Source organism: Trachurus trachurus (assembly GCF_905171665.1).
Source record: "Trachurus trachurus genome assembly, chromosome: 6".
Taxonomy (NCBI): Eukaryota; Metazoa; Chordata; class Actinopteri; order Carangiformes; family Carangidae; genus Trachurus; species Trachurus trachurus.
Genome location: NC_139897.1, coordinates 26,077,414 through 26,104,415, shown reverse-complemented (window position 1 = coordinate 26,104,415; position 27,002 = coordinate 26,077,414). Strand labels below are relative to the sequence as shown.

General features: G+C 41.2%; 1 protein-coding gene across 1 annotated transcript in view; it reads left to right on the top strand.

Moving 5' to 3' along the window:
- The first annotated feature begins 7,763 nt into the window (after positions 1 to 7,763).
- Positions 7,764 to 27,002, top strand: part of tead1a (TEA domain family member 1a) — a 48,224-nt gene continuing 28,985 nt past the window's right edge. The window contains exons 1-2 of the mRNA XM_083974309.1: positions 7,764 to 7,951; positions 24,740 to 25,076. Coding sequence (XP_083830435.1) covers positions 24,872 to 25,076 — 205 coding nt within the window. The 5' untranslated portion in view covers positions 7,764 to 7,951; positions 24,740 to 24,871. The remainder of the gene's footprint in view (positions 7,952 to 24,739; positions 25,077 to 27,002) is intronic.

The following is a 27,002-nucleotide window of genomic DNA, read 5'->3' as shown; positions in this document are numbered from 1 at the left end:
TTTTCTACTGTAGAGATGTCAAAGTTTGGTAGATTTTTAATTCTTAATCAGGTCATCAACTTGTAACACGTTCACGCTTCTTCTCCCTGTTCTTCTCCTTTCTGCTTTCCACGAACAACACAAACATCATAGAGAGAGACAATGAGCATCCTTGTTGTCTAAGTCACCTTTTAACAAGCTTGATTTCCAGCCAAGACTGTGAACGCAGCTTTGATCTGAGAACACAGCGACACACTTGGCAACGTTTTGTCCAGCGATACGTCCCACAGGACCCGTCAGAGGGGACACACACACACACACACACACAGCAGCAGCAGCACAGGACAGGACACTCATGGGCTTGTTTCAGATCTACAGCTCATTTGTTTTCATATATTTATCAAATTTAGTGGATTTCTGGAAATATGACGGTAATTTGACATTTCTTTAGGTCCCCTTTTGGTGTCCCCATCCCATAATGCCTCACGCTTGTGTGTAGTGTTCATCATCTCATTTCAAGTCAACAGTCTACTTTAGCATTATGTTAGTTTACATTATTGCAAGTGTACATTTACTCACATTATCTTTGGCTAACCTTATTTTTTTTTAGTGTAGGTCATTGTTTTCCTTCATTATTGTTAGCTTATGTTAGCATTAGCTTACATTATCATTAACTTTTGTAACTTATTATCTTACTAACTTGCTTATGTTACTACATGGAGGCCATGTTGTGTTTACATCTAACACCCAAAGCTTACATTAGCAATTAAGCTTACATTAGTTTATGTTAGTTTACATTATAATTCGCCCATAGCTTTTATAATCAGTGGTTTACTCTATCTTTACCTCATGGTAGCTTTAGCATTAGCTAACACCATTAACTTATCTTACAGTACATTAGTCTTCGCTTATGTTACTACACAGAGGCCGTGTTGTGTTTAGCCTACATCTACATTTATGTTAACAAAACACACATAGCTTACATCTTATATTAGTTTACATCATCATGAGCCCATGTTAGCTTATATTATCATTAGTTTACTCTATCTTTGGCTCATGGTAGCTTATTAGCCTATTGTTCATTTATTATTTCATGTTATTTATTTGTTTATTTCGGGCATATTAGTTCAAATAAGTTCAAATAATACAATACACATGGCCAAAAGGGAAAGCGGGAAGAGCAAAAGCTTATCAAGTCCCATGTTAGCCTATGTTACCATTATCTTATCGTAAACTTTACTTTTATTATCGTTTAAAACTAATTTTGCCTGCACTACTACATTTTACTTAATTTGGTTTTAAAAGTGCATTTCTATTCAAATCACATACGATTTTGTGTTAGCCTTCATAAAACATTTTTAAAAGCCAATTTATTCAGATATCTTATATTCTGCATTGTCCATTATCTGATGTATCTGCATCATCCTTTATTCTTTGCTTGCTTGCAGACCTGTTCTTGGTGGATTTTGCTGCTTCATTGTTACATTAGAAAACCATTGACTAGAGCTCCACCTGTTGCATGTGTATCTATTCCCATTTATACATGATACAAAACATTTAGATTGAATTAGAAAAAAAAAACTTTCTTTCTCATTCATGCTAATTTAATATAACTTGATTTTCTTAAGGCGTAAGAAATGATTCTCTCAGTGTGTACTTAACCTTGTGCTAATGTAGCCTTCAATACCTCTGCTGTGTTAAAGAAATCTGAGGTCGCCAGTTTCACTTTATGGACTAATAAGTGACTCTGGGGCTCATTCAAACTCGAGGCCAGCATGTAAAAATTGATGTAATACCTGTAAACACTTCTCTTCAGAACTGTAGCTATTAAATGCATGTCTGAGAGGATTTTTTAAAAGATGTATTAGGCTACATTCAAGCTATTCAAAGAGCTGCTCAATGACTAAGCAAGGAGGTCTGGTGTCTGCCTGCCTGGGTGCGCTGCATTTCTGCGCCTCTACATAAAATGTCATCCTAAACTCAGCTCAGAGGGATCTGGTCAAACCCATGTGCAGAGAGTCCACACCCTGATTGTTTAGATTGCTCCACAGACCACAAGAGGGCTCTTACTGACATTTTTGCATCCGTGAACACTGACATGCTGCGCTCCATCTTTATTTTCTCCTCTGTCATTTCAGGCGGAGAAGAGACCAAAAATATTAAATTATACACAGATTGAGATAGATGCAAAGATTAGAAGGTTCCAGTTAAAGCTGCGTTGCCCAAAGTAGAGCTCGCTGGACCGATCCGTCCTCTCCACAGAATTATTTCTGGCACATTAGAGGGAGCGACAGCAGGGTTTTTGATCTTTTTATGTCACACAGACACACACGCACTAATGTTATGTTTTTAAGTATCTAAGTAAGCTAATGGTACTTTTGATACATTTCCAATTTACAGTTAAATGGTGTGTTTTTTTTCCTTTACATATAATAATAATAATAATAACTTTTATTTATATAGTGCTTTTCATACATGGCCATGCAACTCAAAGTGCTTTACATTCAGAGACAATAAAAAAGAAAGAAAAGAAGATAAATAAATAAAAATAAATGAGAACAAAGAATACAAGTCAATTTTTATAAGTCAAGAAGGATATGTTTATATGCACATATATTGCCTATCTATGTAGGACTGTATGTACATATTAAACAAAATCATAAAATTATGAATGAAACATTTCAGAGGATGGAACAATTCTATATATTAACATTTATACTTATTGTAGATATATGTCACATTGATATATACCCATGTCAAAGCCTGTTGATATTATACAATAGAGAGTGTTGTAAGTCTAATAAGAAAAACATATTGAATTTTCATCTGCATGTCACCTTTAATAGACATAAACACTTGTATATACATGATATACCGAATCAGAATTCAACAGAAGCACGTTTATCCTCATATATTCAGGATGTATGAAAGTGACATATATGCAACATCACTCTTGATATAGGGACAGATGTGTCATGTTTTACATTCCTGTGTGTTGGTCTTCCATGAATATGTAGGATGATCCCGGGGGCAGACGGCGTTAACAGATCGTGGAGAAACCAGGTGGGGTCAGATTTGAGGTCAGACTGCGTTGACCTTTAAGGTCGCGGAGCTAAATGTTTTACCAGCCTGTTCGGTGTTTACATACGGCTGAGAGAGACACAATGCCTCACAAAAAAGATGTCACCGAATGAAACACACGCTCACACCACATGGAGACCAGTGTGTCTGTGTGTGTTTGTGTCTGTGGGCAGTGGTGGACAGTAACAGAGTAAATTTACGTAAGTACATATCCAGAGGATTTGTACTTTACTTGAGTATTAGATTTCTTTGGTACTTATTACTCTTACTTGAATACATTTCCAAGACAAATATTTTTACTTTTACTCGAGTTAATTTCTGGGAAGGCTGAAAAGTACTCGTTACTTTCAGGTCGCCTCTTTTTTTTTTCTAAAATCCTATTGGACACAAGCTGTGTTTGTCAAAGAAGGAAACCCTAACCCCTAAAAGCAGCACATCAGTGCAGCTGGTTTCAAAGAGTTAATTCTCAGAAACAAGAGTTAAAAGGTCCTTAAATTAATTTAGAAAAAAATTTAGTAGTTAATTGATGTGAAAAATAAGAAATTTACTCTTAAAAGCATGTACTTTTGGATACTTAAAGGTGTACAGAAATGGCAGTTTGTCCTGTTTGTCGCGCCGAGTTGTCCGGAGCTGCAACACGAGTTTACCCGAGTAAGGAAAACGAATTTGATTGGTCGTTATCGAGCGGGCGGGATATTCAAAGCTTGGGGCGAGACCGAGCTCCGTGTGTGTGTGTGTGTCTCAGACGTTTGAATGACGGATTACGGATCCAATATCAGTGGCTGGTGAATCGTGTACAGGCTGACGTATAATCCGTGCGCCTGCATTATACAATGCGAAGAAAAAAAAAAACACACTTTCATCCCGGATTTACTCAAAAATAGAATTTTGCACAAAGTTTGGCCTACATCGTCTGATAGATGAGTTATTACACTAATTTTATGACCCAGAGTGGGCTCAAATTCAATTTTCTTTTCTGTACACCTTTAAAGCAGAAGTAAGCGATCCGGTCGTTTTGGCTAATGCTGCGTTCCAGGCAGGCTTTTGAAACCGTAAATTACAGCTTCAAGTCACAACTTACGACTTTGTAGCGTTCCAGGCAACCCACTCGTGTTTTTCCGACCTGTTTTACCTGTGAAAGTCACTATAACGGCCACTCGTAACTTCCGACCCGTGAACTCGTACCAGATCGAACTGGTACGACTTCACAGGTCGGAAAAACACGAGTTACGAGTTTCCTTGAACGCACCATAACAGTCCTCGTCCCTACGTCACCGCATTCACGGCGTCCCTTGGCTGCACACACAGCCCTGCATGCCGTTCTCTCTCCTCATTGGATAAAAACTGTAGGATACGATAAATGTTTTCTCCTCGGCTCAGAGCAGAGCAGAGGGACTGAGAGACCCGTGTTTCAGACCAAACACTCTATGTAAGTGATTGCTGTCGGAAGATATAACTATTTAAGACTTATATTAACACAAATATATCACTCACTTCTGCTTTAATTCTCAGAAACAAGAGTTAAAAGGTCCTTAAATTCATTTAGAAAAAATTATAGTAATTGATGTGAAAAATAAGAAATTTACTCTTACTTTTACTTGAAGTAAATTTAAAAGCATGTACTTTTGGATACTTAAAGGTTGTACAGAAATGGCCGTTTGTCCTGTTTGTCGCACCGAGTTGTCACGAGCTGCAACACGAGTTTACCCGAGTAAGGAAAACGAATTTGATTGGTCGTTATCGAGCGGGCGGGATATTCAAAGCTTGGGGCGAGACCGAGCTCTGTGTGTGTGTGTGTGCGTGTCTCAAACGTTTGAATGACGGATGACGGATCCAATATCAGTGGCTGGTGAATCGTGTACAGGCTGACGTATAATCCGTGCGCCTGCAATATCCAATGCGAGAAAAAAAAAATACACACTTTCATCCCGGATTTACTCAAAAATAGAATTTTGCACTAAGTTTGGCCTACAACGTCTGAAAGATGAGTTATCACATTAATTATATGACCCAGAGTGGGCTCAAATTCAATTTTCTTTTCTGTACACCTTTAAGTACCTTTAAAAGCAAGTACTTTTTTACTCTTACTCGAGTAACATGTCGACTGAGCTACTTTTACTTGTAACAGAGTAAATTTTGACCAGTAGGCCTAGTATTTGTACTCTTACTCAAGTACTGGGGTTGAGTACTCTGTCCATCTCTTCTGTGTGTGGGTATGTTTGTGCACATCTGCGAGAATTTTTACCTGACACACACACAAAACACAGACACAGCTGCTGCCATGTGGAGAGCAGCAGCAGTCTGCAGACTCGGCCCGGGCTGCGTTGTGCTGCGCTGCGTTGTGCTGAGCTGTGGTGTGCTGCTGCGCTGCGTTGAGCTGTGGTGTCGGGTTGCAGGAGGTGTTCCTGCTGCCTGTGACCTGGGCATATCTGTGTGTTTGTTTTATGTCACAGCCCCACAGCCCCTCCCTCCAGAGAGATGTCAGTCCAGCAGTGCCTGCCTGAGGGGGATGAAACCTGAGATAGGCAGAGGTTAGTAGTAAACAACAACTCCTTTGTGAAGCGGCGGTGGAGGGCTGCTGCACTGCTGCTTTCAGAAGATCTGAGACACAGACAAAGATTTTCTGGTTCGGGCAGCGGCTGTGACGAGACCCACCACCACCACCACCACCACCACCACCACCTCCTGAGTGTTTTACCCCTCGAGGGTCAGTCTGGGCGGAGGTCCACGACAGAATAAGTTAAATCCCACTGCCTCTTCATTTAGAGCAGATGAACAGGGTCAGATCAAATTAAATAATACGCAATTAGATATAAGCTAATAAAGCTATAAACACAAATAATAGCAAACTGAAAGTATCCTACATTATTTTTTAGCTCACATTATCATTATCTTATATAATCTTTAACTTGTGTTATTATTTTATGTTATCGGCTTATCATTACATTTTAATTTGCTTACATTATCAATAGCTTACGATATAAATAGCCTATATTATCATTATATTGTGTTATTGTTAGCTTATGTTACTGTTATCATAAATTATCATTAGGCTTACATTAATGTCAGCGTACATTATTGTTATTATGACACAAAATTATCATTAGCCATAGTTGTTAGCTTGCATGTGATTATGTTATCAATAGCTTACTTTTTTCCCGCTGACGTTAAAATGTACATATTTTATGTTATTATTAGCTTTTGTTATCATAAGTTTATGCTATCTTCTTCTTTTTGAACATTTTGTTTATTTATATATATAGTATGTATATACTTTAATATGTATGTAAGTATATTTCTGTGTGTATATATATATATATCAGATTTATACTTACATACAGTAATAATATACTTATATACATATTAAAGTACAGTAAGATCATAACATAAAATAGAAAAATAAATAATAAAATAACACAATGCATAGTGAAAATACCTTGACAAACTGATAAAAGGAAAAATCAAATAAAATACAAATAGATTTCTTTAGTCATCAGCTACATCTAGTTTTGGTGCGACTCTACTGTCATCAGTGTCCGTTGTGTTCAGATGCTCAATCATATTACCCCATATTCTATCTGGCCTTTATTTTAGATTGTACATTATTTTCTCATTGGGGATACAAGAGGTCAGTTCGATGCTATGTCTTATTGTATAATTTGCTTTCGTTTACTTCATTACATTATCATCATCTTAGCAACATGTTGTTGTGTTACGATTTCTCCAAGCCACTGAGATGTAGAATACTAGCTACTTAGCAGGCTAATAGTTGTACTTTGCTCTGATGAATCTCTGAAAGAAATCAATACAGTCCTCTGAACTGGGTTTATAATAAGGAGAAGAGTTGTAGTTGAACTATTCTTTAGAAAATATTGAAGACTTTAAGTAAAAATCTGTGTCTCTGTGAATTTTCACTTCGATTCACATCTTGAAACGTCTGAGTTCAGATAAAACATTGTGTTCAAAGTGAGATTATCACTTGTGTAACAGTAACACAGGCAGATAAGAGTTGGTATAGGAACAACAATAGTTTGCAAACAGCTGCGACTGCAAACGTGAGTGTATTGAATTGTGTAAAGGTTGTTTTTATTGCTCATGATTGATTGACTTTCTATTTGTGGAGGGGGGAGAGATGGTGGTGGTATTGTTTTTTCTTTTAAAATTCAAATACTTTGCGTGGGGCTTTTTCTTTATTTTAATAATTTAAAACACAATCAAATATTCCTATTTTATTGTCTCTTTATTTATTTTTTTCATTTATTTTTTTCAACATTACTCATTTGTGGATTCACTTTGTCCCACATTGTGTTTGTTTGTAGCTGTAAAACTTTTCCCTGCACCTCGGACAAAGCCTTTGTCACTGTATATATTCTGTGTAAACTTTATTTGATTCGTTGCCAGCTGCTCCTCCGTGCACAGCAGACTGTTTTCACCCCCCCACCACCACACTCCACCCCCCCTCCCCTCCACCACTGAATAGAGTTTGGGCGCTCCACTCTTTTCTTTTGTTGTTAAACGCAGGGCCATACAGTCCAGCCCCCTTCCCCCTCGCTCTCCTTCTCTTTTTTTTTTTTTTTTTTTCCACCACCACCCATCCTCCCATCTCTCACTCACTCTATTTCATCCATCCAGGGTGACGCCAGCCCCTCTCTCACCCCGCCCCGTTCAACTCAGTCCACTGCGTTCATTTCATTCCTGCTCCCATTCCGCGCATATTTCGCATCCTTGGAGAGACGCTGCGCATTTTACGCACTCAGCGCGCCGCGATTCTTCCATCAAAACCCAAACCCGAGCGGAGCCTGGAGTTGGCGGAGGGCTTCCCGATGCTGTGGCGACTTCGATCCGGGGAAAAGTGCGGGAATTAATCCATAAAACAGGCGTGCGAATCGAGGTAAGTTCCTAAAGGAGGAATCCCCCCCTCTCCTCTCTCCCTCTCTCTCGCTCTTTCCCTTCCTCCTCCTCCTCCTTCTTCTTCTCCCTTCAAGCCGGAGACCTCCGCGTCTGCTTTAAAAGCCTCCGGACGTTTCTCTTTTTTAAAAGAAAACCCCCCGAAGTGATCACTGAAGCTCAAATTAAAACAATTTTACGAGCGAAATCGACACACGGATCCCTCTTAAACAAGTCCAACAAGCTGAGTGTCGCTTCGCTTCGCCGTGTGGAGTGAGTGAGTGTGTATGTGTGAGTGTGAGTGTGAGTGTGTGTGTGAGCTCCAGAGCCGGGGGGATGTCGCTTTCACTACAGTTTTTATTTCCCTTCCTCCCGACACCACCAAAAACAAAACCAGGGTTTCTGTCCACTTGCGCACTCAGGAGGCTCAGGTTTTAGTCCAGCGAGGTCTTCACGTCCTGGATCTGAATGTTAGAAAGAAGATAGAATAAAATAAAATAAAAAAGCCGAAACAGGGATGAAAACAATTGCGGCTGCAGCGCTGGGAGGCAGCTTAACAAAGCTGGGAGTGAATGGGGGACTTGTTGCATCGGCGGGGTTTTCTCTTCCTCCGCGGCCAGGCCCCAGTCACAGGAGCAGGCCACGGGCTGATGACACACACGGTGCTGCTGCTGCTTGTTGTGGTGTTTACTCACCCACTGCACGGGTTTAGCTGATTATAATAAGCTCAATAAGGACGCGATCATTCCGGCTGCAGCTGCTGGATTTGTCAATGTGGAAAAAATATACATCCAATCATTTTTTTAGAAGCAGTTTAATGTGATAAATCAGATTATAAATCAATGCAAAATCCAACATCCTGCACGTTTTTAAGTTAGTGGTGACTTATGTGTTTATTTATTATATATTATCACTATTATTAGTTGTATAATGTGCCACATATGGGCATCATCATCATTATCATATTGCTTCTTAGAGTGCATTTCCTTTTCCTTTTATATATTGATTAAAGGGCAGCTCTTGTCCTTTCATAACAAGAGATATGAGGCAATGCAGGACCAAAAAAAAAAAAAAAAACCCCACAATGTAATTAGTGGAGAAAATTACAGCCTTTAGGAATAAACGTAGCTAGTAGCCTAGATCCATCTGTCAGATGATGGTGATGGTGATGGGGAGGGAGGGGTGTGTTAGAGATGCACTGAGCAGTCCTCTTTTTGATGTGGCTTAATTAAATAGTTAAATGGAGATAAATGTTTTGCTAATGAGATGCTGCTCTCCCAGGGAAGTAATTATAATCTCAGGGAGTTTAAGACTTTAAAAAAAAAAACCAAAACAAAACAACTAACTGTTGTTTTTATGATGTTTTTGATTATCTTCTCAGTTGCTCTGTTTTTGTGAATAGAAACAGACTTTGTGTCACTCAGGTGCCTTGTTATGTCTTAAATTTTAAATTTTCAGGCTTTTATTTATATATGTGAGAAATGAGTGAAATGATTCATGATGATCAGAGTTGTTGCTTTGCCACAGTAACAGTGAAATCAATCACAATGCGATTTATCTGTCTTTTATAATAACAGGAAAAAATGTCACATTGATTTTTCTTTTTTCTTTTGAACGTATCTGAAGTGTTTCATTATATGTCTGACTTTAGAAAGGTGCTTGTATGAAGGAGTTTTTGGTTTGTGTGTGTCAGCTACACACACACATGTTGTCATTTTCATTTTTGTGGATTTAAAGAAATGACACAATCGAGTTTTTAATGTTAAAAAAGGTTTGAGAAGGTTTCGCTTCAGGCGTGATTTGGGAGCAAATTGCTTCTTTTTTTTGTTTTGTTTTGTTATTCTCACTCTCTGCTCCAGTGTCAGATAAATCAGGCAAGTCCTTAAAAGTGTATAGCACTGTGTGTGTATGTGTGTGTGTCTGTGTGTGTGTGTGTGTGTGTGTGTATGTGTGTGTGTCTGTGTGTGTGTGTGTGTGTATGTGTGTGTCATTGTCTTTGCTGTGTCTCGGCCGGTGAGCGTACAAAGCTTTGTCAGTCACTCTGGGCAAACAGCCCCCCATCGTCCCTCTCCCACCCCCAGAGTCTCTGCCTCTCCAGTCCGTTGACATCTGTTTTGAGTGTTTCGTGCACCTGTAGAGACTGGGGAAGTGTGTGTGTGTGTGTCTGTGTGTGTGTCTGTGTGTGTGTGTCAGAGAGAGAGAGAGAGGGGAGAGAGAGGAGGAGATGAAGGGAGGTGCAGAATGCAAATCCAGGCGTTTGTTCTGGCCTAAGCAACGCAGACTGACTGACTAACGACCATTTGGTGTGTGTGTGTGTGTGTGTGTGTGTGTGTGTGTGTGTGTGTGTGTGTGTGTGTGTGTGTGTGTGTGTGTGTGTGTGTGTGTGTGTCTTTGCCTCTTGCTGTCCAGGCCAGGCAGGCCCATTGTTGCGGCAGCAACAGGCGTCGGTGGATGAGGACGCACCATATGGCCTCTGTGTGCTTTAGTCACAACCGCTGTGTATGTGCACAAGTGTGTGTGTGTGTGTGTGTGTGTGTGTGTGTGTTCATGTACTTCACCAATGCTGCTGCAATATGGTGGAGTTTGGAGCGACCGCCTTCCTCCTTGTTGTTTCATCTGTCGTCTCATTTCTAGACAGGAGGGAAAAATCCGGCACACAGATTTTTAAGGGAGTGGATTAGCAGGAGTGTAATCTTCTTCTTCTTCCCGGCATGAAATGATGTCTTGTGACGTCCAGATGTGTTTTCTCTCTCTCTCTTTCTCTCTCTTTCTATTTTTTATTTTAATCTTTATTAAAAAATATTGTTGGTTTGTTTTTGTATTTTTATTTTTAAAGGAAGCTAAATGTATGAGAGTGGTACAGAGAGGAAACATCAGCTCAGAGTTTGGATGAATCAACAGGTGATACAGAGAGTCCTGGAAATGAAGGGATGCTTCAGGCTGCGTGTGTGTGTGTCTCCCTCTGTGTGTGTGTGTGTGTGTGTGTGTGTGTGTGTGTGTTTTCTCACTGATATCACAGAATAATCTATTTTAAAACACACTTCCCTTTTTTTTACTCCCCATTTTTAGATTTTTAAACCGACTCCTACAGCGTCTCTGCAGTCCGGGTTTAATTCCTTGTGTTTTTTTTTTTTTTTTTTTTTACACATTCAAGCTTGTGCAGTTTGTTAAGATTTTGTTGCTCACGTACACAAACACACACACACACACACACATACACGTGTTGATTTCTCCCCGTGTCGGGGGCCGTAGCCGAGGGGCAAGAGGAGAAATCAGCATTAATGTGATTGTTGTTATTTTCAGTTTTAAATGTGTAAAAAGAAGAAAAGGAGCTTGTTGTGTGTAATGAAATTTTAGGAGGCAGAGCCGGTTTATTAGAGCAACAATGCTGAGTGTGTGTGTGTGTGAGGGGTGAGTGAGTGGGTGGGTGGGTGGGTTTGGGAGGGCAGGGGGGCAATAGGGAGGGGTGGAGGAGGAGGAGGAGGGAGGTGGGGTGGGGTAGGCTTTGTTTAGGTGATGGGGGAACAATAGGCATCCTCTTGGGTGGGGTGGGGTAGAGTGGTGGTGGTTGGGAGGAGGAGGGGGGGGTAGTTGTTGTGCAGGGGGGCAGGAGGTGGGGGGTGAGGGGGGGGGGGGCAGTTCTGTGGCTGCAGGAGGCCAGTGGAGCCTGTGCTGGCTTGTCTCCGTCCGTCTGTCTCTCTCTTCTCTCTCCTCTCTGCTTCTCTCTTGTGTCCACACTAATGCAGCTCGGTCCCTGAACGCACCGTCCTCATATGTGAGCAGAGATCACATGACTCACTCTCTGTGTGTGTGTGTGTTTGTCTCTGTGTGTGTGTGTGTGTGTGTGTGTGTGTGTGTGTGTGTGTGTGTGTGTGTGTGTGTGTGTGTGTGTGTGTGTGTGTGCGTGTGTGTGTGTGACTCATTATCATACAGGTGATTCTGCAACATGTCGTGTAAAGCAGCAGTGATGCATCCTGATGTGTGAGTGTGTGAAGAGAAAGAGAGAGACACGACTGTAAGAAAAGACTAGATCAATATAATCTGCTAACCATGATAAATGACATGTTGCTTTTTCCTATAGAGACGCGGTGTCAGTTTAAATAGAGCGTGGTGGTGGTGGTGGTGGTGGAGGTGAGACTGTGTGTGTTGTTCCCGTGTGTGTGTGTGTGTGTATGTGCATGTGTGTGTATGAGGACAGGACATTCAAATGTTAAAGAGCCGTAAACTGTCAGTTTCAGTTTCTCTTAAAGTAAGAAACTCCCTCAGCACCACAATGAAACAAACAGGCTGCGATGACACATCCAGGACAGTGTCACTGCCGAATGTTAATTTTAAAGGGATGAATGATGTCATATAATGTGTGTCAGGGCCTGATCAATGTATCGGCCTGGTCAGAGTATCAGCTGATATTTGTCGTTATGGGTGAGTCAGCCGATACACAAGACTAAATACACAAGTTATGTATTGAAACTGTGTTAAAACTCCATAAATTGTAAGCCGGTGCATATTCTCATTTGTCCAGGTCATAGTATTTCAAAGGAGGTTAAATCGAAAGCAACTGGACTTAGTTATTTGTCTAGGAATAAGAAATAACTAAGTCCAGTTGCTTTCGATTTACCTCCTTTGAAAAATCCATAAATTGTAGTTGTCCAGCCCTCACTGTGTATCCAGTTTGCAGTAAAGAAATAAACAAAAGTAAAAGAACCGTAAGAAATTAAAATTCTGAAAATACTTCATCTCATTTCATCCAACGTCCTGTCTCTTTCAGGCCGTAATGTGAATAGTTAATAGAACAACACTGGACCGGAGATGAACTCTTTAGAAACACTGATGTGTTTGCCAGATCCGCGACCTCTTACAAACATGGCCGCCATTTTTTCTCTTTCCTTAAAATCAGTCTTAGATCTTTTCTTTTTCTTTTTCTTTTTCTTCTGTTTCTCTGCCAGAACGAATGAAAGAGATTAAAACACCTGTGGAGTTTCTGTTACTCTACACAAATCACAATTGTTTAGTGTTTTTTTGTTGTGTTTATTTCAGTTTTTTTTTTCAACATGGAGATAAAAAGCTACTTTTTCTAGGAGAGAAAAACAAACAAATGAAAACAATATAAAGCATTAACGGTTTCCGCACTTTTCTCTGATAGTTTTTTTTTTTTCAATTCCACATTTTCCCCGAGTGAATAGTGAAATACTTTTTCTTATATAGCACAGAGAAGCTAAATGAAGGCCTCAGCTATACTCTACCTAACCTGCAGTATTATCTTTCTTTTTACATTTCTTTATGGTCCAGTTGGAGAAATATTGATGCCCCTGTCAAATTTATTATGGGTAACACCAACTTTAGCCAACTGTCGCCTACAAGTTGTTTTTGGCACACACACAACATGACCATGGCCCTCATTTATGCTGAACTAAAAGCTTAAACAGCTGGGTTAGATAAAAATTCAGCCAATTCACACTAAAAGCATATTTTGCACTTGACTGGTCATGTTTATTCTGGCTGTAGACTTGGACATTTTAACATGGAAGTCTATGGGAATCGACTCACTTTTGGAGCCAGGCCCTAGTGGTCATTTGAGGAACTGCAGTTGTTGAGCTAACGTCGTCCACATTGGCTTACTTTTTTTTTTTTAGCCCCTGAAGTTGCCGCTTGGTACTAACGGATGTGGACACGAGCTCGACCCTCCATGGGAAGTGTGTGAATCGACCTTATGTTTCCTGATCTCAGCAGGAAGGGAGCGGGGAGTCTAGGTTTCAACTACTTCCTGCTTACGCTCCTGGTCGGAGAGGAATCGGCATTGTAAACACTGTGCTGAGCAGGACAACAGCTGACTCCGCTCTATGATTATTACTGTGGAAAAATGTTTTATTAGTCACTAACCTCAGTTTTTTGCCTGACCTGGTGGTGATTCATTGTGTGCTGTGTAGTTATCTGATAACCTTTCTGAGCTCGAACTCAAAAACTAAAAAAAAAAGAGCAAATGATCATGTAGGCCAAGTTACAAAATCATTTTTAACGATTGAACAGCTTGTACTTTTCCTACAGCTGGTAATCGTTGACACTGCCCTTTTTGTCTTTTTTAGATGCTATTTGTAACTGTGACTGATAGGATACCAAAAAATAACACAAAAATAATCTGGTCTACAATTAGTTGGTGAGACTATTTAACATTTAATCCACAAAATAACACGTCTTATTTGTTAGCAGATAAACAACACCCCAACTAAATTCATTATAGCCTACCCAATAGTGGCCCTGCTACAGCCTTATTTAGCAAACTAGCTAACAAGCTAACATTAATCAACATTAAATTAAATCAAATCAAATCAAAGTTTATTTATATAGCATTTTACAGCATCTAAATGATGATAAAGGTGCTCTAGGCTACATAAAATAAGAATTAAAACTTAACACAGCAAGAATTAGCTAGACAAAGCCTAACTCTAATGTCATGTTCTTGTTTCTTTTTTATTTGTGCTAACTGCTAATAGGCCTACATTTTAATGTTCATTACTAGCATCTAAGTTAAACTTGGCAATAATAAAGTATCAATATACTATAGCTAACGTAAACAAACATTAGCTCGTTTTCTTAGTGCCAGAAAATTGATTTGACTTATTTACTTGTAGCCTATCATTAGGTTTATATGTAACATTTATCACTAGCTCACAATATTAAATAGCTTAAGATCACTTAGCCTATAGATAGATAGATAGATAGATAGATAGATAGATAGATAGATAGATAGATAGATAGATAGATAGATAGATAGATAGATAGATAGATAGATAGATTTAAACAATAAATAAGTAAAACATGAATTAATAAAAACAACAGATAAAAATGGTCAATGGATAAAGGAGAATAAAATTAAAATAGGTTAGGGAGGATATTTGTTGAGTCGGATTGAGATGCTAGTTTACTGAGCTAAAGGGCAACAGGTTTGTTGCTATGGAGTTGGCTACATCCCATGTTAACCCCTTGTGTTTGTTAATAAGTTGGTAGTGAAACCAGCTAATGCTTCATAGCCTGATCGTCTTCTGTAATAGTAAACTCTATCAGTGATTATGTGATTTGAATTGAGGGGATATGAAGGATTAGCTATGTCCAACATTCATTGAGGTTCATTCACGTTCAGTTTCACCTTGGAGTAACTCGGTGTCGGTGATCTTATAGTAGCTACGAGCGCTTTTGCTTCTTGGCTTGTTAGACTTTATTGTAGGTTGTCACTGTGTTCTCGGATCTCAGCACTTTTGTTGTCAGTGCTCTGTTATCAGCCAAACCACAGAAATAGGACCCAAGTGGTAATAAAACGGAAATATCCTTTAATCCTCCAGTCTGGTGGATTTTTTCCCCCCCTGCTGTCGTAGGACTACACACTTTCAACTGTAAATCTTTGGATAACTACACAAAACACTGACTGTTTTATCCCACTTTTTGTTTTCTGTCTCAGAGTCAATCCCAACTGTGCTTTGTCCCAGTCTGTGATATAAAGCCGAGTTATGTCAGAGGCCTACGTTTTTTTTTTGGCAGAGGAACAGGAAATAATCAGACTGTTGTGTGGTTAAATCCAGATCCATCCCTTAAGAAGCAGCACGTTTTAGAGGATGCATTGTACGGCTGCTGTAACCCCTCTGTCTCCATTAACCTGCATCTGTCTAAATAAAACAGTACCCAAGTTCTAATGGACCGCAGATGGTAAAACACAGTTCAGGGGCTAATTCATTTTCTCAGAGCCTGTACAGAGTGTAACTGTAGTAGTAGAGAGAGAGAGGCTGTTCAGTGTTATACAGCGAATAGAGCAGAACATCTTTATTGGCATTGTCAACTCGAGTAGTACAAGAAATTGGGTGCAAACCTCACTGCTGCAAGGAAACATTAAAGTAAGGGCACATATATGTAGGTATGTGTGTGTGTTTGTAAAAAAAGATAGTATAAAAGAGCTATAAAAGGAAAATGAGACATCCCACATTCAGCCGGTGGGTTATTATTGCATTATATAGTGATATTGAACATTTTTCTGTGTGGAATAGGACTCTCTCACACACACACACACACACACACACACTCGTACATAATGCACATGTGGTTTATGTTTCCGCACAATGATCCTGAGTTCACACTTATTAAATGGTGTTGGTATTGCTGTAACCTCCCCAGGCCTCTCTTTCCACTGGTGTGCGTGCATGCGTGTGTGTGTCTCTGTGTGTATATGCATGTGCATGTGCATGTGTGTGTGTGTGTGACAGTGTACTTGTGACAGTAAACCCTCCCAGGAAGAGGCCAGATAATGGCTCGGTCTGACTCTGCAAAAAAAAAAAAAAAAACTAGTGGAAGAGGAATAAGAGATAGAGGGATGTGGAGCAGGGAGAAGAGCTGCTATAGCTAAACCTTTTACCGTCACATTTCCAGGAGGAAATAAGCACTTCAGTGTATCAGTGTGCAATCTGTGACCAATTACTGTGTGTGTGCATAAATGGTAATGCCTCTGTGAGAAGAGATGGTGAAATAATGAGGAGTGCACACTGTGAATCACAGCCTCTTCACCACTCATAAAGCAAATCTCTCCCTCACTTTCTCTGTCTTTCTCAAGTACGTATTAGCGCGGAGAAAGAGTAAAAGACGCTTTTGCTGGTTTTCTTTTCACTGATGCTGCTTTTTTTCACGAGGCGCCATGAATATCTGCCTTTGTTTTGTTTTTTTGAAGAACATGAAATCGGGTCAGAACTAATCAAACCAACTCGAGACTTTCATAAAGGTGATTATTTGTTGTTTCTTTCTCCCCCCCCCATTGAATTATGCAAGATGAACTAATCAGTAATGGATTAATTGAAATCGTGATCATCAGATCCAGAAAGAGTGAATGCAGCGGAGAGACGTGCGTCAGAGCCGAGACAAAAACCACAAGTAGTAATGGAGTACGACAGGACAAAGACGGCATTGGAAACGGGAGATCCACTCAGTCTGCACGGGAAGTTTTTGTGCCGTCCGACTCGAGCGATCGTATCGATATAATCCACGTGAGGCTGCAGAGGCCAGTTACAAAATAAACTCGACACTAATGAGCAGAAACTACTTCTGATTCAGTTTCAACAAACATCTTCTCCAGTTCGTCTGTAAAAATGAAAAGTGAAGCTTGTTTTTCTCCTCAACCGTCCGTGTGGTCGCGGATGGTTTTACTGTAAAGTGTCACAGTTCAGGTAATGATTCGGTTAAAACACAATAATGTTTTTGGAGTTTTGTCATGTGGTTGTGAAGTCGTGTTACTTAGAAAAACTCAAGAGACAGAGGTGGTCGAGTTATCGTGTCCTCGTACGACCTCGTGTCTGATCGACCCAGTGAAGTGAGTTTGGATCCAGATGAGCTGCTGAGGACAAACGAAGTTGTACAAAGTTTTGTGGAGTCGGTTCCCATAGCAACATATTGGATGGATGTATGAATGGATGGATGGATGGATAGATAGATAGATGGATGAATGGATGGATGCATGGATGGATGAATGGATAATCAGCAAACTTGGCGTGCTCAACTCAAGGTATGAACAGGTGAATCGGGTGCCAGTCCAAAAAAATTCAAAGTCAAAAAAAGGGTTGTGACAGCACTCACTTCAAGTTGAACACTTTTTCAGCCGTCCTCAGCGTACGGCTGATTGCCGAAACGCGTCCGTTTCTCGCTGCCGAGCAGTTTTTATGAATTAAAAAGTGTTCAACTTGAAGTGAGTGCTGTCACAACCCTTTTTTTGGATGAATGGATGGATGGATGGATGGATGGATGGATAGATAGGTGTATGGATGGATGGATGGATGAATGGATGGATAGATAGATGGATGAATGGATGGATGGATGCTCATCTGAGGCTTTTTTACTTATTTATTGATGTGTTTAACAGTGGTTGGTGTTGATGAGAATTAAATATGAGTGAAAAAGCTGGAAGTGACGATTTTAGGACCAGATTGAATCCAGTTCTTCTACGGCTACGAAACTGGGTCTAATAACAATGATAATATACAATCTGGCCAAAAAAAATCACATGACTATCTGTCATGAGTGAACATTAATTGTGTGTCAGGTTTCCTGTCCTGGCAAATTTCTGAGTCCTCTCTCTGCTCTGCTTTTATCCTGAAAGTCTTGGAGTTGTGATTTGTGTCTTTTTTCCACCTCTTTGACACTTGTGTTGTTTGATGTTTGTGCACAATGCCGTTTTGAGTGTTTCTATTTTAATTACACCACCACAATGATGATGATGATGATGATGATGATGGATGTGAAAGATGATGGTTGTTGTCTCCTTTTTTAGGAATTTAGAAACAATAATATTAACATAGAACAATTAGATTTGTTTATTTGAAATTGTGAAGAACATTAAACTTTAACTTGTCGGTTTATAGATTACATTGAAATAGTGTAGTGTTTCTGTCCTATAATATCTACAGTAATAAGTTGATCTGGATCAATACATACAGAGTTAACCAAACTCTACTGGTCACATGACTGAATGTTTTAAAAGCAGTCGTCCATCACAGTATGTGCAGCACTTGAGAGCTCTCCTACTATATTATTAATCTCATTCATCACTATATACAGTTCAGTTTTGAAGCTCACAAAAACATCACATGTAAAAGCATTTAATGTCCCCAAAATACAGTTAGTTTGAAGTGAGGACTTCAGGGACAGACAGCAGATCAGCTCTTAAATACACCGACTGTTTGAATAACATGAGGCGTACTTGAACGGTTTTACCTTGCAAGAAGTGATGTGTGTCCGTGGCGGCGGCGGCGGCTGTTAAAGAGGTGATGATAAATGAAGCACCCCTGAATCTGCTCACATATTGAATACTCATGAGTAAAAGATGAGCTCAGTCAGATGAGTCTTATGGTCCTTGATGGAAAAATAATAATAATAATAATAATAATAAAAAAGGAAAAAAAAAAGACTTCAGATGGAGAATAAATCTGTTTGTGTCGTAAAGAACCATAAAGTGGAACAATGTTTACTTTGTGGATTATCAGAAAATCCTCTTGTATAAAAACCTGCATGTGTGTGTGTGTGTGTTGGAAATGGATAAAACAGATGCCGTTGAATGGTCCAACAGCAGAGAGAGTGACTGGGCTGAGATAACAGTCAACTTGTCCACCAGCAGGACCCCCCGCTGTCACACACACACACACACACACACGAGTCCAGGTCGCCTCCCTCCCTTCCCCCGTTAAGTAACGTTTACATTTCATGGAGCTCTGCGCCTTGCATGCATGTAACACAAACAACAAACATGCATGTAGTTGGCGTGTGCAGCGGCGGCCGAGGAGGAGCTGCAGGAGGGAGGACGAGCAGCGAGCGGCTCAGAGGGAGAGAGAGCGTCAGAGTCCAAGGCAGCTGCAGGATTGTGGCCGTCTGCCCTGTGTGTTTTCTCCTGAGGGCTGGCACTGACACCATGAAGCCTGCTGTCCTGGCTGGAGTGGCCCGGGCGCCGTGTGTGTGTGTGTGTGTGTGTGTGTGTGCACTGATGGTGCAGAGGAGTCACCCAGTAGTTGTATAGTCAGTTGATTGTTGTGCGACTAATGTATCTCTCCAGTGTCCATCTGCTACTGGGCCCCTCGCTCACTTCTCCCTCACTGTACTGACCGAGGCCCCATGCAGGAAATAGTCCGACCCATTTACATTTTGCATTTAACATTATTGTGTTTTTTAGTTTGTAGTTTTTTGATATATACGATGCAACTGTTCATAAATATTTACTTTTAAAGAGACAACAAGGAGTTTGCTTTTGGTTATAAAAGAGTCTCATATTAATGTGGATGAATCTACGTTACCAACTTGTTAATGGGTCCATTTTCCTTAAATATATCGTTTTGTCTTTATAGTTATTTTGATATTATTATTTAGTGGTCGACTCCCCCAGTATTTCCTGGTTTCCTGGACGCTGCCTGGCAGGTCATGGGAATAACGCCGCCGAATCGCTAGTTGGCATCGTTTATGGTCGGAACTACGACGGTATCTGATCGTCTTCTAACCTCCGACTTTCGTTCTTGATTAATGAAAACACTCTTGGCAAATGTTTTCGCTTTCGTTCGTCTTGTGCTGGTCCAGGAATTTCACCGTGCACGCAGAGGCTCATGGGAAATGTGGTGTGAAAACACTTCCGCTTTCCAAAACTCCTCGTTGTCACTTTAATGAGGAGGCGATGAGGAAACAGCGATGGAAGTTTGACGTTTCTGTCAGTTTCATCCGGCTGTTTTTACAAAGATGAATGGAAATTTGCGATCAGGCGATTGTGTCATAATAATTGTGACAGGTCTAGTCGCCGGTCTGTTGAATATAGAGATGAACGGGACTCCAGAAACCAGAGTCCATCTGTGGCAAATTGAATTACTAATTGGAAAGACAGTGAATCTGTGGATCAGATCTAAGGTTTTAAAACTCCCGAAGCTCCGACTGCTTCCGGCAAAACAACGACCTGGATAAATATAAAGTTTGGAGTGTGAAGTTTGGTGGAGCGGTGAGAGAACCTGCCTGAGGGACGACACGACCATCTCATGCAGCTCTCCGCCTGCATCTATCAGGCCTTTACGATGGAGCGGCTTGAACAGAAGCCACTTTGACTAAAAGGCATATGACAGGCTGCTGTTTGCCAAATGATATTTAGAGGACTCTGAGAGCATGAGGAGGGGGGAAAAAATCTGATGAGACAAAAATTGAATTCCTCGAGCAAAGAAGAAATCCAAACAGGACGTCTGGAAAACATCATCCATCCTGCACGGTGAAGGATGGACGGCGGTGGTTTTATGTCGTGAAGGTTGGAGGACGAATGAATGCAGGAGAGACACGGTCGAGACAAGACTGACTGACTGAAACCTCTGGGAACATCTGTGCAGAGATCTGGAGATTGACAGGCAGAATTAGCGCATTCATCCATTCATAATCAAACCTACAAATCAATTAAGTGTACAAAACAAAATCAAAGGGATCAGAAAACGTCCTGAAGACAATGTAGTTGTTCTGGTACGGGGACGGTTTGGGGTTATTTCCTCCTCCGGGGTCGTGTGAGGTCGTTATGAATGAATGGACGGGACATTCCCAGAGCAGCGGATTAGCAGAGCTGTGTGTGAATCTGCCACTGAGACAAACCAATATCTGTTTAGATCTTTACAGCACTTTGCTTTGGCACTACATCTCTGTCGACCGCTGGACGATACCGTATCCCTACGCACCGGTAGTTGGTGCACCGGTGGAGCTCAGTGTGTTACGCTGCAAATTCATTATAGTCTCAAGGTGAAATCGTGGCAGTGACATTTCAGTCTGATTAATAATCAGCTCTTAGTACCAGTTAGTCTCAAACAGTTGGTTCAGTATGAGGAGGACTACCTCATCTTAAAGGGACAATTCAACATTTTGGCAATTTCTCCTATCACCATAATTCCTATAGTCATAGCAGTAGGTTCATACCTTTTATTATCGGTGCTATTCCGAGCTATTTTTACAATGGAGGTGAACGGTACAGGTCCCCTGTCCCTCATCAAACTCATCAAATACACAATCCAACAACTCCAAAACGCTCTGGTGGACAAGTTGTGACCTGTACATTCACCACGCTATGACATAATCATGTATAATTATGTAACATTATGATACATGATGATACACTCTGAACTACTTATCACTCCGCCCAGCAGCCGTGTCTGGAATGTAGTTTCTGCTGCATTTGCCTCTAAAACAACTCTGTCTTGTAATTTTACATGATTATCTCATAGCGTGGTGAATGTGCAGGTCACAACTTGTCCACCAGAGCGTTGTGGAGTTGTTGGATTTTGTATTTGATGAGTTTGATGAGTGACAGGGGACCTGTACCGTTCACCTCCATTGTGTTCACTGAGCAGCTCACGTCTCTGCCCCGCTGATCTCAAAACAACATGCACCGATAATTAAAGGTAATGAACCTACTGCTACGACTATAGGGATTATGGTGATAGGAGAATTTGCCAAAATGTTGAACTATCCCTTTAAAGCTCCTGCATTTCCTCGTATGGCTAGTTTATTCAGCTCAGTGTTTTGGACGGTGGCCCAGAGGGCTCAATGCATTGAGTCCCAAGTGTTTCCTAGAAAACAAAAGTGTATCTGTGACGATGATGTTGGTGGTTTCCTGGGTTTTAATCCTTTTGCATCATCATATTAATAAAGATGCTTTTTTTTTTTTAAAGCTTTTGCAGCATGATTGTGTTTTTTCTTTAGTAAAAGATCCAGTGCATTGACCTCTTGGGCCACCGTAGTTTTGACTTTCCACCGAACACCTCCACTCTTCCCTCTTTGAAACTTTGCTTTGCTGTCTCAGCTCCTCCCGAAACCAGACGACACAAAGTTTTCTGTTACTTATTTGAATGTTTCGCTGCACGGCCGGTCGTGGTGACGACACAACAGGATTTATTGTAACGTTTGTTTATATTTACAGAAAAAAAATGTTGTCTACAGTATCACTTACAGAGTTCATGCAAATTCTTGTCAGAGCCCAGAGCCGGTCCCTGTTTGCCTCATATACCGCTGACTGAGGAGGATTATGTGGATTTACACCACAGTGCGTATTCAAAAGATGAATTTTTACTTCCTTTTTTTAAATTAAACTTCTTGTGAACACTGTGACCTTCTGAGCGGCCGTGCAGATTCACAGCACCTGCATGCAGAGCAGTGAAGGGTAATAATAGCGGCCACTCAGGCCGAGTTTGGTGTTTTGAAGGCCGTCGCTCTGTGATAGAAAAAAATAGCACTTTGGAGTGGTGCAGATACTATAGAGACTATAAATGTAGCTGTGGGGATTTTAAAGCTCATTGAAGTTTAAGCGGAGGTGGTTCATTGTCATCGCTTCGGCAAAGAGGTCGAACCTTTTATTACCGGCTCTGCGGTAAAATTACTGACATATTCATATCATGTGAATAAGAAGTCCACTATATTTATGTCACCTAAAAATCTTGAAGCTGCCACCTTGAGACCTCAATTTGTATTATTATATGTTCTCTAAGGGAACCTATAAAGGATTATTTGAATGTTCGGAGCTGCTTTTTGTGCTGCAATTGATTATTTCCTATAGTAGCTCCTATTTATTTACACATTCAGAAGTCGTGTTTCCATGCAACCGAAACCAAACTCAACATTTTTTTGGTCTTTAGCTCTTTCTCCGATAAACACTCAGTTGAAACTTTGTCGTTTGGAGCCTGACAGAGGCGTTAACCTGATGGGTGATGGGTTTTCTTTAAATTTGTCCCTCTGGGTGACCCTTATTCACAACACACTCACACATTTGATCCGTTTTTAACATAAAACGCTGTTAGTGCGGTTGCAAATCTGCGTGTGATCAGATCAGGAGGCTTTATAAAAGGCCGTCGACAGAACATACAGATGGAGAGACGCTCAGATTTAAGTCTCACTCACTGCAGGAGTGATGTTAAAAAACACCAAAAAGAAAAAAGTCTCCACGGATGTTTTCATCCTTTTATTTCCGCTTTGAATCGGAGATGATGATCTCAGAGATTATTTAGCAAGAGGGGAAACTTCCCACAGTTGCGTATTCACAAACACAGTCACTCTTGGTGCGGAGGAAACAAATCGTATACAGCCTGTTGGATGAATGAATCCTTGTTTGAATGGAAAACTGCAGAGAGAGGGAGAGAGGGAGGGAGGAGGGAGGAGGGGAAGAAAGCAAGGGTGGTATAAGCTGGAGAGGAAACGGAAATGAGGGTGAATAGAACAAGCACAGAGAGAGAGAGAGAGAGAGAGAGGGCAAAGTCCAGTAGAAACCAGTGGATCCCGTTCATCGCACAAATGTTTCTGTTGCTGTGTGTGTGTGTGTGTGTGTGTGTGTGTGTGTGTGTGTGTGTGTGTGTGTGTGTGTGTGTGTGTGTGTGTGTGTGTGTGTGTGTGTGTGTGTGTGTGTGTTTGTGTGTGTGTGTGTTTGTGTGTTTTATCTCCAGGTGTTAAAAACTCTGTGAGTGGAGCTCAAGTGTGTGGACGAGGTTAAAACGTGTCCAAAATGTTGCCTGCTGCTCTGCACGCTTCATTTGCATGCGTGCGTGTGCACACTGTCAAGTGTAATTGTGTTAAAATTAGCCAAGCAGACACACATACACACACACACACACACACACACTGACACACACATACACACATGCTGACAGACACACAAACACACACACACACTTCACATTGCAGGCCTGTGCAGGCTGTGGTGAGGGACAGTGCACGGGGAAGTGTGAACAGTAGAAGACCAGACAAAATGACATGTGTTCGCCCAAGGAGCTGGCACTGGGATTCTGTGTGTGTGTTGTGTGTGTGTGTGTGTGTGTGTGTGTGTGTGTGCATATGTCAGTGTGTGTGTGGTGTATACTGCGCCAACCCTGTTGTTTACTGTGGGGGATTTCAGAAGAATTGTAGGCAGCTGGCAGACCCTCGCACTTTGCTTTTTTTTTATACCTCCTTTTAAAATCTGCTTCTCTCTTTCTTCCTCTGTCTGTCTCTCCGTCTCTCTCTCTATCTGTCTCTCTCTCTATCTGTCTATCCCTCTCTGTCTCTCTCTCTGTCTGTCTGTCTCTGTCATGTGGACACGACGCTGGGCTTCCACAACACACAACAGTTTAACAAAATAGGCAATTTCCCACTTGAAAAGAAGCAATAATTTCCCTCCTGCAGCAGCTGGGATTCAGGCTCAGGACACGTTGATCAGGACGTTAAGCTGCAACTCAAAATATGTTTGTTTTTTTTTCTGAGCAGGACACTCACATGTTTTTCTGTTTTTTGTTTCTCATCTCAGGTTCCTGCTGCAGTCTGGAGTTTTGGGGGGATCGGACCAAAGCGTCAGCCACTTCCTGTGTTGTTGCACACCACCACCACCACCACCACCATCGGCATCAGTCCACCTGTAGCTCTTAGCTGAACCGTCGGGATGGATCGCAGCAGCTGGAGCGGCAGCGAGAGCGCCGGCGAGGACATGGACAGACTGAGCGACTCGGGAGGGGACAAGACCATGGACGGAGACCCCGAGGGGGTGTGGAGCCCCGACATCGAGCAGAGCTTCCAGGAGGCGCTGGCCATCTACCCGCCCTGTGGGAGGAGGAAGATTATACTGTCGGACGAGGGGAAGATGTACGGTGAGTGACCTGAAGGAGGTTTTTTTACTGTTGGAAAAAATATCCAACTTTGAATGATATAAAGTAGAGAAAACATGAGAAACCTGTGGATTCATAAAGTATTCAGACCCAGTGGGTAAAAGTTGCATTTATTGCCCATAATCTAAAGTAAATGTCTTATAATGATAAAATCAAAGTTATAGATTCATAGATTTTTTTGCAAAAGAAAAAAGGCTTGGTTAAGTTTTGCACATGGATTTGACAGTTTGGACGGTCTGTGGTTTGTCCTGAAGCCTCTCTAACATTGTCTTAACTGAAGTGAAGCTAGTTCAGGCAGCCGACTCGAGCTGCATCGAAACACACCCTCCCAATTTGGGGACATATTATGGAAATACTTTTTTACAACTTTTTGAAGGCTCTCTAACATATATTTGGGAGTTTCTCTTGCCTTCTGGCCCCAAAAATGTGAGAATTGACAAAAAAATCTGTAAGTTTCAGGCTCCAGAGTTTGAAATCATGTGGTTTTACGAGCTGTTCCCTCGGTTGTCATTCAATGATGTCATTAGTTTTCGCATTTCGCATGCAATTTGCATAATGCCACCCCTACCTGTGAGTAACGGTACCAGTAGAGGGGACGGGGCCTAGTGAGCAGTGGCTGATTTGCATTTAAAGGGACAGGCACTGGAACCAGCCGTTCTGAACAGGGCTGTTTTGAGAGGATGAAAAGAGCTGTGATGTTTGATCCTTGAGGTATTTTGACGGAAGCATGTCACAGACATGTCTTTAAGACGCCTGGGAACTATTTTAATTTGGGGAAAAGGGGCAGAATATGTCTCCTTTAAGATGAGTGACTTACCCATCGTCCTCTTTGCCTGTCTATGACACAGCAGCATTACACAGCTCCACCCTATCTCTGCCCCACCACCACCCCAGCGTCCACCTGTCGGCTCTGGGTTAAGATATTCGCTCATCACTCCCATATACTAAATGCAATAAACATTTTAATCATGAGTTTCTGACTGAACTGCACGTTTTGGGTCAGTGTCACATTAAGAAGTGAACAGCCCGAAGCTGCAACCACCAGGTGATGAGCACTGGTGGCGTTCATCAGACATGCTGTTTGTTCTGAGTTTGGCTCAAAGAGTTAAATCTTTATCTCTTTAGACCAGAGAAACTTTCACCTCCTGCTCTCCGTGTTAAATGTCTCCATGGTGTCTTCAGTCCAACCATGAAGGTCTGGTTGATGATGAAGCTCTGGTTGGGCCCATGGTTAAACTTCTGAAGTTATGTCATTGTGGATTAATGTATGTGAGGTTATTATGGACAAATATTACATTGAAATCTACAAAATGACAATATTTGCATATAATGAGGGCGGGGGTCTGAATACTTTCTGAATCCTCTGTGTTGATTCTCTTCATTCATTACAGCAGCATTAAATACAATAGATTTGTTGTTTGTATTGTTATATAAATAGATGGACCATATCTATATCTATCTATCTATATCTATATATATATATTACTGGTATATAAATAGATACACACACACACACACACACACACACACACAGTGTGACCAGGCTTTTTATTGTCACTAATTCACACAGTGAGCTGTGGCAGAATGTCACATCTCTGCTGCAAAGTGTTATAAACACATCCAGTGATTGGCTGAGCTGTTGAAGTGTGTCGCCGTGGTGTGTCAGACTTGAGAATGACTGTGTGTGTGCGTGCATATGTGTGTGTGTGTGTGTGTGTGTGTGTGTGTGTGTGTGTGTGTGTGTGTGTGTGTGTGTGTGTGTGTGTGTGTGTGTGTGTGAGGGCCGTCTCACAGGGCAGAGAGACGGGAAAGAAAAGATAAACTGTAAAAGAGAGGAAACAGAGGCGAGCTATAGGTGCATCATGTGTATGTGTGAATGAGCGTGACATTGAGGGGGAGAGTATATAT